Raw genomic sequence first — 19,925 nt, forward strand, 5'->3', positions numbered from 1 at the left:
TTCAAACAAAAATGTTAAAAAAAATATTTACACGTTACATTTCATACATTTCATAAATTCATACATTTCAAATATGGAGTCAACTTTTTTTCAAAAAAATAATTATTATTTCTCACATTATATGTAATTTTCTCTAAGCATAAACATGATTGAATTTCATTATGCCACCTCTGTATACTCAACTCTGCATCATTTATCGAAGTTACCGCTGTACACTTCGTAGCTCCTGTCAAACTCAACCGAATAAATGCAATCCAAGATTTATCCAAACACGCTGTTAATGGATTCAATCTGAGGTGCCTGCAAGCTCACACCAAGACACAAGAGCAACTTGTCCGTGAATTACTCTTTGCAGAGGATGCCGCTTTAGTTGCCCATTCAGAGCCAGCTCTTCAGCGCTTGACGTCCTGTTTTGCGGAAACTGCCAAAATGTTTGGCCTGGAAGTCAGCCTGAAGAAAACTGAGGTCCTCCATCAGCCAACTCCCCACCATGACTACCAGCCCCCCCCCCCCCCCCCACATCTCCATCGGGCACACAAAACTCAAATCGGTCAACCAGTTTACCTATCTCGGCTGCACCATTTCATCGGATGCAAGGATTGACAACGAGATAGACAACATACTCGCCAAGGCAAATAGCGCCTTTGGAAGACTACACAAAGGAGGAAAAACAACCAACTGAAAAACCTCACAAAGATTAGCGTATACAGAGCCGTTGTCATACCCACACTCCTGTTCGGCTCCGAATCATGGGTCCTCTACCGGCATCACCTACGGCTCCTAGAACGCTTCCACCAGCGTTGTCTCCGCTCCATCCTCAACATTCATTGGAGCGACTTCATCTCCAACATCGAAGTACTCGAGATGGCAGAGGCCGACAGCATCGAATCCACATCTCCAGAATGGAGGACCATCGCCTTCCCAAGATCGTGTAATATGGCGAGCTCTCCACTGGCCACCGAGACAGAGGTGCACCAAAGAAGAGGTACAAGGACTGCCTAAAGATATCTCTTGGTGCCTACCACATTGACCACCGCCAGTGGGCTGATATCGTCTCAAACCGTGCATCTTGGCGCCTTACAGTTCGGTGGGCAGCAACCTCCTTTGAAGAAGACCGCAGAGCCCACCTCACTGACAAAAGACAAAGGAGGAAAACCCAACCCCAACCAACTAATTTTCCCTTGCAACCGCTGCAACCATGTCTGCCTGTCCCGCATCGAACTTGTCAGCCACAAATGAGCCTGCAGCTGACGTGGACATTACCCCTCCATAAATCTTCGTCCGCGAAGCCAAGCCAAAGAAGATATCCTAATAAACACAACCATGGATCTACATGCAAATCTATTTGAAATAAATCTCACAAAAATGTTACAATCTTTTCCCAAAAGAGTTTAACCTTTGTACAATTCCACATAGAATGAACAAAAGTACCTATCTGATCTCCACACCAAAAACACAGATCAGAATCTCTAAAACCATACCTCTTTAACTTTTCAGGAGTTAAATATAACTAACGCACATTAACTAATTTTGTAACACTATGCAAACGTAAGTCAGACCATTCTTCCTCAAAAAAAGAATTAGATAACTCCTGTTCCCATTTATCTTTTATTCTCAATACACCTACCTTCTTCATTTTTGACTGTAACATCGAATAAATTTCAGAAAAAAACCCTTTCTTTCCCTTATTCATAAGCAATATTTCGAACTTCAATTGTATTGGTAATATCATTTCTCAACCGAAACTATTCATTAAAAAATCACATACTTGATAATAGGCAAACAATGTATTTTGTGATATCCCAAACTTCTCCCTAAGCTTATCAAATGAAAGAAATGAACCTGCCTCAAAACAAACTTCAATTGATACCAAACCCTTTAAATCGGATTCCTTCAGATAAGGGTTGTGCATAGAAAAAGGAATCAACCGATTTTGATATAACGGAGTTTTAATTGAACATACTTCTTTCGAACCTATAAGTTGGTTCCATTTACTCCATACTTTAAATAAATGAGTTTAAATAGGTAACTTATATGTTTGTAAAAGCAATAAATTCAATTTATATATAAAATTATGCATTGATCTTTCTTGTATCTGATCCATTTCCACATAAGCCCACATCGGTGGTTGATCAATATCAAACAGTGTACTAATAAATTTCAACTGCACTGCCTGATAATAATTTTGAAAATGTGGTAATTGAAGGCTACCAAATCATATGACCACGTCAACTTTTGCGTTGATACTCGAGATAGTTTACCTTTCGATAAAAAAGATAAACTTTATTTCGTTCTTTAAAAAATTTCCCCGGTACCGGACACGGAATTGATTGAAACAAATACTGAATACGTGGATATATACTCATTTTAATACAATTTACCCGACCAATTACTGTCAATGGTAGATCCTCCCATTGATTTAAGTCAGACTTAATCTTGTTTAACAAAGGTAAATAATTTAAATCATACAAATTCTTAATCTCCTTGTCAATAATGACATCTATGTAGCAGCGGCTACACTGCTCCTGCAATAACACACACAACCAGACGGGTTGAGCTCAGTGAGCAGACTAGTTTATTGCAGGCTGCTGGGCTGCACTTATACTACCAGCCCGGACCTGGCTGAGAACCATGCTGGAGGGTGCTGATGTCACCCGGGTGTCACGTGGTCCCCAAGCGCGGGGTTCTGAGCCCCGAGCTGGAAGGAAGGGAAACCCCCCCCCCCCCATGGCGCCATTTTGGCCAACTGCCCGTCGCGTGGCATACAAGCGGGGCCGGTTCGCCTGCCTTGTGGTGAGCAGCCATACCTAAATATTTACTCTTCTCTGACCATTAAAATTTAATAATTTGCATACAATCTGAATAATCCTCATCAGATATAGGTGATATCTCACTTTTATCCCAATTTACTTTATACCTGACATTGATCCATAAAATTTTAACAAATCTTATAAAGGTTGTAATGAATTCTTGGGTTTAGATAAATACATCAACATATCATCTGCAAATAAATTAATTTTATACTCTCGTTGCCCAATCGTAATAACTTGAATATTTATATTTTTTCTATTTGCCTGGGCTAAAGGTTCTATAACTAATGCTAATAAGGCTGGTGAAAATGGACAGCTCTGTCTAGTTGATCTATACAAAGTAAATACTTTAGAAATCTGACCATTTGTCACCACCTGTGCAGAAGGATTCATATATAGTGCCTTAACCCAGCCAATAAAAGAAGGTCCAAATTTAAATCTCTCTAACACTTAAAATAAGAATTTCCACTCAACTCGATCAAAGGCTTTCTCAGCGTCTAATGCTAATATCATTGGCTGATTAAGTTGTTATCTTGACGTATTAATTATTGTAAGTAATTTAGTAATATTATCAGCTGAATATCTATTTTTAATGAACCCTGCTTGATCCACATGCACCAATTTTAGTAAAAAAATAGCCAATCCATTTGTTAAAACTTTTGCTACAATCTTATAGTCTACATTCAATAAAGATTTTTTTTTTTTCTTTGGCTTGGCTTCGCGGACGAAGATTTATGGAGGGGTATGTCCACATCTGCTGCAGGCTCGTTGGTGACTGACAAGTCCGATGCGGGACAGGCAGGCACGGTTGCAGCGGTTGCAAGGGAAAATTGGTTGGTTGGGGTTGGGTGTTGGGTTTTTCCTCCTTTGTCTTTTGACAATGAGGTGGCTCTGCAGTCTTCTTCAAAGGAGGTTGCTGCCCGCCGAACTGTGAGGCGCCAAAATGCACGGTTTGAGGTGATATCAGCCCACTGGCGATGGTCAATGTGGCAGGCACCAAGAGATTTCTTTAGGCAGTCCTTGTACCTCTTCTTTGGTGCACCTCTGTCTCGGTGGCCAGTGGAGAGCTCGCCATATAACACGATCTTGGGAAGGCGATGGTCCTCCATTCTGGAGACGTGACCTACCCAGCGCAGTTTGGTCTTCAGCAGCGTGGATTCGATGCTGTCGGCCTCTGCCATCTCGAGTACTTCGATGTTGGAGATGAAGTCGCTCCAATGAATGTTGAGGATGGAGCAGAGACAACGCTGGTGGGAGCGTTCTAGGAGCCGTAGGTGATGCCGGTAAAGGACCCATGAATCGGAGCTGAACAGAAGTGCAGAGAACAAAACAAAGGACTCTACATCACCTTTGTTGACCTCACCAAAGCCTTCGACACCGTGAGTAAGAAAGGGCTTTGGCAAATACTAGAGCACCTCGAATGCCCCCCAAAGTTCCTCAACATGGTTATCCAACTGCACGAAAACCAACAAGGTCGGGTCAGATACAGCAATGAGCTCTCTGAACCCTTCTCCATTAACAATGGCGTGAAGTAAGGCTGCGTTCTCGCACCAACCCTCTTTTCAATCTTCTTCAGCATGATGCTGAAACAAGCCATGAAAGACCTCAACAATGAAGACGCTGTTTACATCCGATACCGCACGGATGGCAGTCTCTTCAATCTGAGGCGCCTGCAAGCTCACACCAAGACACAAGAGCAACTTGTCCGTGAACTACTCTTTGCAGACGATGCCGCTTTAGTTGCCCATTCAGAGCCAGCTCTTCAGCGCTTGACGTCCTGTTTTGCGGAAACTGCCAAAATGTTTGGCCTGGAAGTCAGCCTGAAGAAAACTGAGGTCCTCCATCAGCCAGCTCCCCACCATGACTACCAGCCCCCCCACATCTCCATCGGGCACACAAAACTCAAAACAGTCAACCAGTTTACCTATCTCGGCTGCACCATTTCATCGGATGCAAGGATCGACAGCGAGATAGACAACAGACTCACCAAGGCAAATAGCGCCTTTGGAAGACTACACAAAAGAGTCTGGAAAAACAACCAACTGAAAAACCTCACAAAGATTAGCATATACAGAGCCGTTGTCATACCCACACTCCTGTTCAGCTCCGAATCATGGGTCCTTTACCGGCATAAAGATATAGGCCTATAAGAACCAACTATCAATGGGTCTCTACCTTTCTTTGGTATAACTGTTATCAATGCTCTTGAAAATTATTCAGAAAACAACCCAGTATCTGTAACCTGCTTCAATACATCCATGTACACTGGAAACAACAAATCATGAAATTCCTTATAAAATTCTACAGTAAATCCATCCTCACCAGGCGATTTACCAATCGGCATAGATTGTAATGCCTCTTTTAATTCAAAATCCGTAAATGAAGTATTTAACAATTTTACATCTTCCACCTCCAAAGAAGATAAATTCAACTTAGACAAAAAAGTATCAATCAGTTCAGTATCCACGTTACCTTCAGATGCATACAAATCTTGATAAAAGGCACGGAATTCTTAATCTCCTGTGGTTTATTAGTGACACATGAATTTCCATGTATTGCATTCATTGTTCTAGAAGTTTGTTCAGTTTTCAGCTGCCATGCCAATACTTTATGTGCTCTTTCCCCTAATTCATAATACCGCTGTATTGATCTCAAAAGCAATCCCTCATAATTACGTTTGCTTCGTATTATAACAAAGTTTCAAATTAGATTACTGTATCTTATTATCTTCTGTTGCATTTTCCTGAAACTCTTTCTCTAAATCTGCAATCTTTCTCTAACTCCAAAAGTTCCACTGTATATTGCTTTTTCACTTTAGCCGTGTAACTGATAATTTGACCTTGCAAATATGCTTTCAAAGCATCCCACAACGTAAATTTACGTTGTACTGATCCCTCATTTATCTCCAGAAAAAGTTTAATCTGACCTCTTAAAAACAAAACAAATTCAGGTTGTCTAAGTAACATCTCCAGTGATAAGTTCTTTCAACTTTCTCAGCAATCTCACAAGAAATCAACAATAAAGAATGATCTGACAATATTTTACTTTTATATTCTGCATAATCAACCCTTCCCTGTAAATGAGCTGAAACCAGGAAGAGATCTATTCTAGAAAATGAATCATGACAAGCAGAATAAAATGAATAATCCTTCTCGGTCGGATGAAAACATCGCCATATATCAACCAAATTTAATTCCTCCATCACTTCTACCACCCTTTTAGCCATCTTAGTTTTCTTAACAATTTTTGAAGATTTATCCAGCAGTGGATCCAAACAGCAATTAAAGTCCCTTCCTACCATTATATTCTCATTTGATTGGTTCATATTTAAAAAAGCTTCAGTTACAAATTGTACATCATCTTCATTCAGTGCATACAAATTCAGTAAAGTCCAAGTTTTGGAAAACAATTTACAATTCACCTTCAAAATTCTTCCAGCATTTTCAAAAACAGATTCCAAAATAAAAGGTGCCCTCTTGTGTACCAAAATTCCCACTCCCCTGGCCTTAGAATTAAAAGAAGATGCCAAAATGTGTCCAACCCAGTCTCTCTTCAATTTCAAATGTTCTTTTTCTGTCAAATGCATCTCTTGTAGAAAAGCAATATCCATTTTCATCTTTTTAATATAATCCAAGACTCGCTTCCTTTTTATCGTTTGATTCATCCCATTAACATTAAATGTTGCAAAATTCAATTTACTCACTTTATCTTTACAAATAACTTTTAACACAACCAACCCACAAACACACTAAAGTTCCGGTAAAAGAAAAAAAAACCCTCCCCCTCCTCGCCCTTTAACCTTAATCTAAATAAACCCTAAAAAAGAAAAACAAAACCAAAAAAAGGAGAAAAGAGGGGAAAGAAAAGACCACTCCCCTTCCTTCCCCCTCTTTAAGCCCCTCTAAAAAAGAAAAAAAAAACCACAAAAATGGTGCCTCCCTCTATTGACCGGGTGTGGTCTAAACCACTAGTGGCAGACGACTTCAGAAGCTGTAGTGCCATTCACCTCCCCCCCCCCCCCAAGCTGATATTCATATACCTCAGTATTTCACCTAAATAACAGTATTAATTCAATCCACTACCCCCACAACTCCACCAGATTGATCCTGAACACCAATTGCAACAGTAGATAAATCCTCTTCTCCTTTCCGGATTGAATGTTAATCTTGACCATTTCTCCTGCTACTCTCCCTTTCCTATTGCCATTACATTTTGTAGAACCATTTGATTTTCATTGTTTCTGCATCTCAGAACTATGAGAATTATTTGGCAAAGAATTAGTGAAAGACAGAGCTTCAGCCTCATTATCAAAAAACTTAGCCTGAAAATCTCCGTAAAACACCTTCCACACAGCAGGGTCCTAAAAGCAAATCGATAACCCTTCTTCCATAACACAGCCTTTGCTGGATTAAACTCCTTCTGACGTCGTATCACAGGTTGACTTAAATCTGCATTAAAAAAACCCTACGTCCCTGGATCATCATAGGGCCTTGATTCTGCCGAGCTCTCGGAACTGCCAATCATAGAATTAACTCACAATCTTAATATCTTAAACAACGAATAAGAACTGCCCATGGGGATTGATCAGGGAAAGGTTTTCTTCATCTGTTCCATTTTCTATGTTCATATTATCTCTATTTTGGTTTTTAACATTATAATGATAAAATATTAAGTTTAAAATAGCATGGCTGCTAAGTTGACAATGAGGTTTTAATTTTATTTGTTTGACAGGGAGAATGAAACACTATGGAGAGAGATTGGAGATCTTAGACAGAAGCACACACAGCAACAGCAAGTAATCAGACAGGTAAAATATTTCTACTCTGGTTAAAATTCCATACAAAAAAAAATCATCGGATTAAAATGACTCCCTTAAAGCATTTGAAACAATTGGGTTATCTTTCCTTTAGTTTTTGACTGCAATAGCATTTTCAAGCTTGAATTTGCAACAAAATTGTATCAAAATTGATTTTATACCAGTTAATCTAGTTTACGTGATTTTGTTCCAAGTCAAAATTTGTTCAATAATTTAGAATTAATGTCTTTGTAAGAATTTGACTTGACTCTTTTAACAGTGTTGTATAACTTCCATAATTCAATGCATTCTTCTAATTCTCCTGCCTTTACTACATTGCATTAGTATCAACAGTCATATTGAGATGGATACCAATATGAGGGCAAATGTTACAAAACCTAATGTTGTGGTCCTTTCCTGATTTTTGAAACACCATTCTGGGCCTATGCCCAATCAGTTTCCCAAGTGACCCCTGCACTTAAATTCTCAATTTCTAATGTGTTATCTCTTACAATTTTAGAATGGCTTTTTTCTTTTTCTTTTGCTTTTATTGATCAGGCTACTTGTGGAAAGCACAAATTGATGTATGTGTTTTCATTGCCACAGAGCTTGCAGGTACTGTGGCATATTAATTTGAAGTTCAGAAATGCTGCTTCTCTGCCTCTAGCATTCATGGTCCAGAAAACCTCAGGAGTGAATTTAAAGAAGTGGTGTTTTTTTTTAAAGTTATAATTTTTTTGCAAATTCAAGTTTGAAAATGCTATTGCATCTAAAAGCTCTCCTCTGTTCCTTGGTCATCTGTCCTAACCTTGTGAATGCTTTCTCACTGAGCCATACTTCAACAACTTATAAAATGAAAAGCTTGGGATTAATTATCCTTGTATTGCATATCGCCTCTATCACCAATTTCAATTCCTGTCTTAATGTATCTGCTTAACCACGCTTCATGGTATTGTTGCCTCTTGACTTTACTGTTCAGCTATTCTGTCTCCCATCTACCACCTGCATGAACTTAAACTGATGCAAGACCTTTGTAATCGCAAACAAATTTAACCGACTGGTCCAAATTCATTTTCTTCCTGATCTTTTGCTATTGTCTCATTAATGTTTTGGATTTAAACTCCTCCATGACTTCCTTCTCTCATCTTCTATATACTTGTTTATCTTCCAGCCTTAATACTATCATTCTGCATCGCACATTTCTTCTGCAACACCATAGGGTTTAGTTAGCAAAGGGAGCCAAAGCTTTCTCTAATTATTCTAAGACATTATTTTAAAACCCTACCAATTAGATCAATAGAACAGGCCCTTCAGCTCTTCTAGTCTGTGCCGTACTATTATTCTGCCCGGTCCCAGTCCATAAACCTCCATACTTCTCCCATATATGTACATGCCCAAATTTTTCTTACATTAAAATTGAGCCTCCATTCACCACTTCAGCTGGCAGCTTTAACCCTTAACTCATGCCCTCTGGTTTGCTCTCACCTAACCTCAGTGGAAAATTCAGACGTGCATTTATTCCATCTATGCCCTTCATAATTTTATATACCTCTATCTCCCCTTATTCTTCTACGCTCCAGGGAATAAAGACTTAATCTGATTAGCCTTTCCTTGTAACTCGGTTCCTGAAGTCCCAGCAACATCTGAGTAAATCTTCTCTGCACTCTGTCAATCTTATTGACATCTTTCCTGTAGTAGATGATGAAAACTGCACACAATACTCTAAATTTGGTTTCACCCATGTCTTGTGTAAATTTACCATTTCATCCCAACTGCTATACTCAATACTTTGATTTATGAAGGCCAATATGCTAAAAGCTCTCATTACAATCCTATTTACCATTACGTATCTGTATGCCCAGATCCCTCTGTTCTACTGCACTCCTCAGTGCCCTATTTACCGTGAAAGTTGTACCATGGTTTATCCCTCCAAAATGCAACACCTCACAGTTGTCTGCAATAAATTCTACCTGACATTTTTCAGCCCATTTTTCCAGCTGATCCAGATCAGTCTGCAATAGATCAGTTTGAAATAGAACCATAGAATGCTACAGCACAGAAAACAAGCCATTCAGCCCTCATTCCGCTAGTCCCACTGACCTGCTCCCATTCCATAACACTCAAGACCTTTCTCATCCATATATTTATCCAATTTATTCTTAAAACTTAAGATCGAACTCGCATTCACCACATCAGATGGCAGCTTAGTCCATACTTCCAATCCTTCCTTGTCCAGAGTGCCTCCAATCTATGTGTCATCTGTAAACTTGCTGATGCAATTTACCATATTATCATCCAGATCATTGATATAGATGACAAGCAACAATGATCCAAGCATTGATCCCTGAGGCACATCATTAGTCACATGCATCCAGTCTGAGAAGCAATCATTCACTACCACTCTCTGGTTTCTCTCGTAGAGTCAATGTCAAATCCATTTTACTACGTCTCCATGAATACAGAGTATCTTCCTGACTCACCTCCCATGTGGGACCTTGTCAAAGAGCTTATTAAAGTCCATGTAGACAACATCCACAGACTTTCCTTCATCAACTTTCATGGTAACCTCCTCAAAAAACCTCTGTAAAATTGGTTAAACATGACCTACCATGCACAAAGCCATGTTGACTATCCCTAATTAGTCCCTGGCTAATTGTATGTCCAATCTCTTGGGTCACCTTCCAATAATTTGACTACTACTGATATCAGGCTTACCAGCCTACAATTTCCTGGGCTACCCTTGGAGTATTTTTTTTAAACAATAGAACAACATGTGGCTAAGGATATTTTAAATATTTCTACCAGGGACCCTGCAATTTCTACAGTAACCTCAAGATCCAAGGGAATACCTTGTCTGTCCCTGGGGAATTATCCACCTTTATTTGCCTTAAGAAAGCAAGCACTTCTCCTTAATCTGTTTTGATTCCATAACCTCACTGCTTGCTTTCTTTAATTCCCTTGACTCTGCCAGTTTCCTATGTAAATGCTGATGCAAAAAAAAACATTTAAGATCTCTTTCGGCGCCATACATAGCAGACCACTGATCTTCATGGGGATCAATATTGTCACTTACTCTCCTTTTCTCTTCATATACCTGTAGAAGCCCTTAGGATTTTCCTTCACATTATCTGCCACATGAACCACGTAACTTCTTTTTCGCCCCCCTGATTTCCTTCTCAATTTTTTTCTTGCATTTTTTCATACTCCTCAAGAATCTAATTTTATCCTTGTTGCCTATGCCTGCTATACACCTCTCTCTTCTTTTGAATCAGATCCCCAATATTGCTCAAACCAAGGTCCCCTATGTCTGTTAACTTTGCCTTTAATCCTGGCAGGAACACCTACCGAACACATCCTTGCCAAAAAACAACTTAAATCAATCCATGCTTTCTCGATCCTCTCCTCATTTCCTCATTGGCCTTTCTTCAGTTTAGAATCTCAACCCAAGGACCAGACCTATCCTTATTTAAAATTAATGAAATTAATGGCATTATGATCTCTGGACCCAAAATGTATCCCTACACATACATCTGTCACTTGTTCACTAATAAAAGATCCAGTATTGCACTCTCTCCAGCAGGTACCTCTAGATATTGATTTAGAAAACTTTCCTGATAAACTTTTGACACATTCTCTAAGTGATCCAGCTCTTTAACAGTATTGAACTCAGTCAATATGTAGTAAGTTAAAATCTCCTTTTATCTCAACTTTATTTCCTGTAGATGTCTGCTATCTCTTAACAGATTTGCTCCAAATCTTGCTGACTGTTGGGCAGTTTATAATACAGCCCCATTGGTGTAGTCATACCTTTTTTGTTCCTCAGCTCCACCCATGTAGCCTCAGTAGACAAGGCCTCTGGTCTGTCCTGCCTGAGCACAGCTGTGATATTTTCCCTGATGACAACACCACTCCTCCCACTTTGATCCTTCCTGCTCTATTGCATTTGAAAAACTTTGAGCTGTCAGGCCTGCGCCTCCTGCAACCAAGTTTCACTAATGGCTACAATGCATAATTTACTGCTAATCCATGCTCTAAGCTCATCTACAAAACACCTTGCATTGAAATAGACACAGCTGAAAATATTTCCACCAGGTACAACCTTTTGATTTCTGACTTTACATGCAGTCTTCACATCATCTTTTTCCTCTTCCGTTCCACTATCTGCTCTGGCACTCTAGTTCCTATCCCTTAAATCCACTGGCAAGCTTCCTGCAAAGATATTAGTCGCCCTCCAGTTCAGATGCAAACTGTCCTGTCAGAACAGATATCACCTTCCTGGAACAGTGCCCAGTGATCCAAAAACCTAAAGTCCATCTTCTTAAGCCATCTCTTTAGCCAAATTTAGCTGCATTATCTTCCTCTTTCTAATCTCACATAGATTGTTTTTTTACAATTCGAGTGGCCTTAATTCCTTTAAACAGTTTTAAAGGCACTCTATAACATCGATCAAAAGAAAGAAGTTGATTTTTCAGACTTGATTTTGAATTTTCAGCTAAATATTTACACTCTGTTTTTCAGATTATTAAATTTATCGTTAGTTTGGTGCAGAATAACCAAATTGTAACTTTGAAGCGGAAGAGGTATGCATGTTCTACTTTATGATTTTTTTTGTAACATTAGAGTCTAATATCTATTTCTATCATGTCCCAGTAGCTTGGAACCATTCTGGTTTCTACATAATTTAATTTAATTTATTAATATAATTTTAATTGAGATATGTTTGAAAGATTTCGGTTTTGTTTCTCTGCATAGAAGTTCACGAAATCAATAAAGCTCATTAATTTATTTCCCTCAAAAATTACAAACTATTTGCCCAACAAGTATTCTGCATTATGTTGTACATTGTGCAATGTTCATTCCCTTGCATATAAAAATGTATTTTCTACTAGATTTTAAATTTCAAAATTGAACTTTAGACTTCTGTTCTTCAATTGAAAAATGGCACAACTTAACAGCTCAAAATAATGCACTATGAAATTTCATCAGTGTTTTACTTGTAGCTCTTTCTTTCACAGTTGTGTTCTGCCTTCTGTCACAGTTTTTTTTTATTGGTGTAGATTTTTTTTGAGTGAAATGCTAGCTTTCTTTTTAAAATATTTTATTGAGTTTAACAAAAATCTTTTATACAAGGTATACTAATGATAACAAATCAAATCATATACATAACATTTGTAAATTAGAAGCTTACCCATAATTATTACATAACTTATTTTGATTAGGACATCAAATTCTATAATTATAATAGTTGAACCATAACTCGTACTATGTCCAAAAAAAATATTGAATACAAAAGTTATACAAATAATACACATAAAATTCTCTTATCTAAGATATTTTATACTTCTCTGATGTGATCATGTTGTTCTGTGATGTGATCCATGATCTGTAGTTTAACCCCCCCCCCATTATTCTTAATCGTAAAAAAGAAAAATAAGTTGTGTCCGAACTTAGAACATTTTTGAAAGGATCCAAACTTTATCAACTATTCATAAGACTAAATTATAACAATGCCCTTTGATTGCTTTATATGCTTTTTTCTCAAAGCGAATATATCTCTGTCCTCAACCTAGAAGAGAATCCTAGCAATTTTGAAGTGGAAAGATAATGTTTCACCCACTCGTATTTAATGTTTACATGATGTCATGTCTAATTTAATTTTGGAAAAAATTAGAAATATTAAAGATGCAAAGTCTGAATTTGAAACGTGTGGGTCCATTCATGGATTGTTATCATAATTTGAGGATTTAAATGGTGTGGATGCTTTGGGGATTTTCTGGTGTTTGGGGGCTGTTATTCGATTCATATTTACAATATATACAGATAACCTTATTTAGAGGGAGGGGGTAGATTAGCAGGGATATTTTTTACTTTTTATGACTGAGTGGATGCTTGCTAATTACTAATTACATTGAGTTTATGATTTGACAGCAGATATCAGTTTGACTTGATTATTGTTTTGGGATATTATTGAAGCGTGCAATTTCCTATCTGCTTAGTAACCACTGTATTAAAATTTAACTACCAATTCAAAGTATTTCTGCCCTTAACTTAGGCTAATTTAAAAAAAAGATTGTTATAGATTGAAGCAATATTTTTCTCACATGCAGCTTGATCATGTTAGTGAATTTCATGATAAAATAATAGGTGCAATATTAAAGTACATGAGTATTGTACAGTGTATCTGCCTAAAATGGCTTTTTTCATCTAGGATTCAAATACTGCTAATAAGATGTCACACACTATAGTCCTGATTGTAGATTTAATCTTTAACTGATGCTGTTTTACAGATTTCACTTATGTTTCAATTTTTTGATAGCAGTTCATAATCAGTAGACCTGAGATGCACTGTTAACCATCTGGCACATTTTGCCTTTGAGTTGAGAACTTTAATATTTAAATAAAAATTGTGAGGCATTTTTGCAATAATTCAGAGAGTTGAGCTACTTTATAGTGTACAAAAGATTTAAGTTTTCAAGGCACCATCAAAATGATTTTCTTCGACCTTGTGAATCAAGCTGTTAGTGATGCATTTTGGTATGGTGTAATGCTTTGGAGTCATGATGGCATGTTTTATATCTACTTTTCAAACGTGTGTTTTTGGGTTATATTGTTGGAAGAACATCTCTAGATATGATTAGGATATGATTTATTAACAAGTATTCATTATCAACCAATCTTGGTCTTCCATCTAGTCTTTCCTCGTGTGTATGTACAGTATATTAATAAAGTAGGAAACAAGAATTGCAGTGATTAACTCCTAATATTTTGGGAATGATGCATAGGTAGTCATGGCTCATCTATAAAGCTTGTGCATACTTAACTTTGCTTTCTTTACTTTAGGCCAATAATGATTAACACCTCTGGACCTTCTAAGCCAAAATATTTTCATCACAGAGTCAAAGAACCAGAGGAAACAACTCGTGTAAATAAGCCCTTTTTCTTTAAAGTTTTATCTTTTTCACCTTTTAAGATGATAGATTTGAAATAAATGTTAAAAATTGTATCCTTCCTTGTAGGTACCAGTGCATGGACCAAATGGTGTGAAGCAATGTGTTAGACCCTTAGATGATATTGTCATTTGTGACATCACAGACAAGCCAATAGAAAAACCTGAAGAAGATGAAGCATCTGCATTTGCTACTAACGAGTATGACTAATTCCCAATTAGTTCATGTTTTGCATATTTTAATTGTTTAATTCGGTTACAGAAATGTTTTTATTTTCAAATATAAATTTTAAAATTTAAATTTAGATATACAGGACAGTAACAGTCGCTTCCGGCCCTCGAGTCTGTTCCCCAAAAACACCCAATTGATCTACAAACCCCGTGCATTTTTGAAGGGTGGGATGAAACTAGAGCACCTGGAGGAAACCCAAATCGACAAGGGGGGGAATGTACAAACTTCTTGCAGCGTCGGATTTGAACCCAGGTTACTGACACTGTGACAGCATTGCACTAACCTCTTTGCTAACCGTGAAGGCAAATCACTTTGATGGGATTATACTGCAGCTCCCTCCCCCAACAGTCAACAAGAGATAGAGTAGAGAAAATGTAGACAAATCACAGAAAGATACAAGAAGGATGGTTTTACTTTCCCCAGTATTGACTTGGAGTGCTTTAGTGTGAAGGGCATAGATGGAGGGATTTGTAATGTGCATCCCAGATGATTTTTTTTTAAGCCAATAAGTGAATAGTCATTCTAAAAATGGGGCTCCACTGTATTTACTTTTTGGAAATTAAGGTGGGTAACTGGTGGAAGTGGGAGCATTTTGGGAATAATTATAATTCTGTAAATGGAGAAGACTCAGGGTAGTCTGCAAGTTGGGATCCAAAATTTGGGGATAGTTGATTTCAATAACATAAGACATGTTCTGGTGAAAGTAAAACAAGAACCAACAAGTGGGAATTTGTTCAAATGGAGATGATGAGAATTGAGGAACAACAGGTTACGATGAGATTATAAGATATGGGGATCTATGCCTAAGCATCCTTGAAGGCAACAGCACCAGAGGTAAATAAGGTGGTTGTGCATACATTTGAAATATTTGCTATTATCACGTTGGGGGAAAAGGATATAAGAGCAGGGAAGTTATGGTACAATGTTTTTAAACAATGTTTGGCTGTAGCTGGGGTATTTTTGTGCAATTCTTGTCACCACGCTGAAGGTAAGGGTCTGATGGTACTGCAAGTTACACAGGATATTCCCTGGTATGGAGCCTTTTCGCCATGAGCAGAGACTAGATAGCCCAGGTTTGAGAAGGCTACGGAAGGATGTGATTGAAGTAAACAAAATTGAAGAGGCCAGATGGTGAAAAACATTTCTCCATGACATCAAATGGAATAAGTTCAAGGTAGGTGGTAAGGGTTTAGAGGGGATGTGCTGGAATTTTTTTCACTGATTGTTGCTCTCTGGAACATACTGAATGGGGTGGAGGCAGGTAAGCTCACAACATTTTAAGAAATATTTAGATGAGTTATTGAAACACCATGGTATAAATGTTTATGGGCTGAATGCTTAAAAAAAGGATTGGAATATTGGTATTTGATCAGCAATGAACATGTTGTGGGGAGTATTTTTTGTGCTATATCACACTGACTATATACCATGTTATTAGCTTTCCTCCTTCAAATAAAAATAGGAAAATAGTATAATACCCTTGTGAATCTATACCTTTAACTTGTTCTTGCATATCAGAATTTTGTTACATCTCCTTAACTGGCAATCAAGCTGCCAAATGGCACTAACATGTTCTGCATGGACAAGTTGGACCAAAGGTCTGTTTCCATGCTGTAAAACTCTATGACAATGATAAACAATAGTTCATGGGAATTTTTATAATTAGTGTCACAGCTCTGCAGATAGCTTTGACTTGAACAAGATTTTTTTTGACAGTCCTTGGGTACTCTCTGAATACATGCTGGTACTTCCAAGAGTGTTAATTATGTCCATGCATATTCTGAATTGTCCCTTTTTTTATAGTAACGTTGGCATTGTATTATGTCTAATGTACTCTTTAAAATATTGCCATGTGTTTATATAATTTACTGATGCCAATGGATCTGCTCTTTGATTTTTTTTGGTATTAGCTACCCTGGGCTGGAATATTTAGACAGAGGTAAAATAGTTTCTTCTATCTATAGTCACTGTTCTACAGTGGGATTTTTTTTTTTGGCAATCCTGTAAGCAATAATTTGACAAACCAACTGAAGACTAAAAGATATAGCAGCAGAAGTAGGCCATTTGGCTCATTGAAGCCGCTCTGCCATTCCATCATGTGCTGATCATTCTCCCACTCAGCCCCCACTCCCTTGCCGTCTCTCTATAACGTATAATACCCTGATCATTCGTATTCCTATCAATTAAATACTCCATATGTCTTGGCCTAAACAGCCACCCATGGTAGTAAATTCCAAGGTTCACCACTCTGGCAAAAGAAATTCCTCACTCTCCTACCAGGGGAAATAACTTTGCCACATCCACTGCATCCAAGCCTTTCAGCATTCATAATGCTTCTCTGAACCCTCTCCAATCCCAGAATATCCTTTTGTAAATAAGGAGCTCAGAGCTGTACCCCATACTCCAAGTGAGGCCTCCCCAATGTCTTATAAAGCCTAAACATTACATGCATCCTCTTGTGTGCTATTCAATATATATGAGTGGCAATATTGCATTTGCCTTTTTCACCATTGACTCAGCCTGGAGATTAACTTTCAGAGTATCCTGCACGAGGACTTCCAAGTCCCTTTGTTCCTCCAAATTTTGAATTTTCTCCCCATCCAAATAATAGTCTGCCTTTTATTCCTTCTACCGAAGTGCATGACCATACACTTTCCAACATCGTATTTCATTTGCCACTTCTTGGCCCATTATCTAAATCTCTACAGCCTCTCTGTTTCCTCTTCACTACCTGCCCCTTCACCCATCTTTGTATTATCTGGAAACTTGGCTTCAAAGCCATTAACATTACAAGATAAAAATAAGTGGCCCCAACACTAAACCCTGTAGAACACCACTGGTAACAACAGGTAGCCAACCAGAATTGGATTCCTTTATTCCCACTGTTTCCTGCCAATCGCCCACTGCTCTACTGATAGGAATATGTTTCCTTTAATTCCATGGATTCTCATCTTGTTAAGTAGCCTCATGAGTGGCACCTTGTCAGAGGCCTTTTGAGAGTCCAAATACACAACATCCACTGCATCGCCCTATCTATCCTACTTGTGATCTCTTCAGAAAGTCACAATAGTTTTGTCAGGCATGATTTTCATATAAGGAAACCATCCTGACTTGGGGTATTTTTTCATGTACCTCCAGGTATTCAGTAACTTCATCCTTGGTAATCCACTCCAATAACTCTTGACGTCAGCCAAAGGTCTATAATTTTCTTACTGTTGCCTCGTTCCTTTAAACAGTGGAGTGACATTCGTGATCCTACAGTCTACCAGAGCCACGCAAGAATCCATTCATTCCCGGAAGATCATTACCAATGCCTCCATAATCTATAGCTACCTCCCTCAGAATGCGAGGGTGCATTCTATCTGGTCTAGGAGACTTTCCTACCCTTAGACCATTTAGCTTTCCAAGTACATTCTCTTTTGTGATCTTGACTGCAGTCACTTCTCTTCCCAGAGACCCATGAGAGTTCAGTATGCTACTAATGTCTTCCACAATGAAGGCTGATCCAAAATAATCATTCAATTCTTCTGCCATGTCCTTTTCTCCCATTACAATTTCTCCAACATTGTTTTCTATTGGTCCTATGTCTACTTTGGTTACTCTTTTTTTAAAAAAAAAGCTTCACAAGATAAAGGAATAAAGCAGACCATTCAGCTCTTCAAGTCTGCTCTCTGAGCTAAACCATTCTCACATCTAGTTCCAGTTTCTGGCCTTTTCCTCATATCCCTTAATACACTGACTAATTAGATACCTATCAATCTCCTCCTTAAACTCCCCCAATGATCAGGCCTCCACAACTGTATGTGGCAACGAATTCAACAAATCCACAATCCTCTGGCTAAAGAAATTTCTCCTCATCTTTGTTTTAAATCCTTTCAGTATTCAAAATATTTCTGAGATCCCCTCTCAATCTTCTATACTCCAATGAATACAATCCAAAAGCCACTAAATATTCTTCATATGTCAGCTCTTGCATTCCAGGAATCATCCTGGTAAATCTTCTCTGTACTCTTTCCAACATCATTACATCCCTTCTAAGATAAGGTGCCCAAAACTATACACAGCACTCCAAATGAGGTCTCACCAGTGCCCCATAGAGCCTCATCAACACCTCTTTACTCTTGTACGCTATTCCTCTTGAAATGAATGCCAACGTAGCATTTGCTTTCTTTACTACCTATCCAACCTGGTGGTTAACCTTTGGGTTATCCTGCATGAGGACACCCCCCCCACAAAGTCCCTTAGCACATCCTAATTTGGAATTTCTCCCCATTCAAATAATAATCTGCCTGTTTATTTCCTCTTCCAAAATGTACAACCATACATTTCTCAACATTGTATCTCATCTGCCATTTTTTGGCCCACTCTCCTAAGCTGTCCGAGTCTCTACAACCTTGGGGTTTCTTCAACATTTCCTACTCCACTACTTATTGATGTCATCTGCAAAATTAGCCACAAATCCATTCAATCCATAATCTAAATCATCAATATGCATTGTAAAAAGAAGCAGTCCCAACCCTGACTCTGGCAGAACACCACTAGTAACAGCAACCAACCAGAACAGGATCCCTTTATTCCCTCCATTTGCTTTCTGCCTATCAACCAATGCTCCACCTAATCGAATATCTTTCCAGTAATTCCATGGGCTCTCATCTTATTTAGCAGCCTCTTATGTGGCACCTTATCGAAGGTCTTTTGAAAATCCAAATACACAACATCCACAACTTCTCCCTTGTCCATCCTAATAGAGATTACCTCAAAAAATTTCAATAGGTTGGTCAGGCAAGATCTTACTTTCAAGAAACCATGCTGGCTTGGACCTATTGTGTCATGCACCTCGAGGTATTTCATAACCTCGTCCTTGAGGATTGACTCCAATAACTTCCCAACCACCGACTTCAGAATAATAGGCCTATAATTTCCTTTTCTCTGCCTCCCTCCTTTCATAATCAGTGGAACTGTATTTGTGACCTTCCAATCCTCTAGAACCATTCCAGAGTCTATTGATTTCTGGAAAATCATTTCCAATGCGTCCACAATCTCCAAAGCCACCTCCTTCAGAACTTGTGGGTGTACCTCATCTGGTCCGGGAGACTTGTCTATCCTTAGTCCATTGATCTTACTAAGAGCTACCTCTCTTGT

At 38.4% G+C, this 19,925-nt stretch overlaps 1 protein-coding gene across 4 annotated transcripts in view; it reads left to right on the forward strand.

Annotated features, from left to right (window-relative positions):
• hsf2 (heat shock transcription factor 2) overlaps nucleotides 1-19,925 on the forward strand; it is a 72,117-nt gene that overhangs the window by 37,089 nt on the left and 15,103 nt on the right. For all 4 annotated transcript variants that reach the window (XM_069886873.1, XM_069886874.1, XM_069886876.1 and 1 more), the window contains exons 5-8: nucleotides 7,542-7,617; nucleotides 12,124-12,185; nucleotides 14,446-14,527; nucleotides 14,622-14,752. In XM_069886873.1, coding sequence (XP_069742974.1) covers nucleotides 7,542-7,617; nucleotides 12,124-12,185; nucleotides 14,446-14,527; nucleotides 14,622-14,752 — 351 coding nt within the window. The remainder of the gene's footprint in view (nucleotides 1-7,541; nucleotides 7,618-12,123; nucleotides 12,186-14,445; nucleotides 14,528-14,621; nucleotides 14,753-19,925) is intronic.

This window comes from Narcine bancroftii, chromosome 6 (assembly GCF_036971445.1).
Source record: "Narcine bancroftii isolate sNarBan1 chromosome 6, sNarBan1.hap1, whole genome shotgun sequence".
NCBI classification, from domain to species: Eukaryota; Metazoa; Chordata; class Chondrichthyes; order Torpediniformes; family Narcinidae; genus Narcine; species Narcine bancroftii.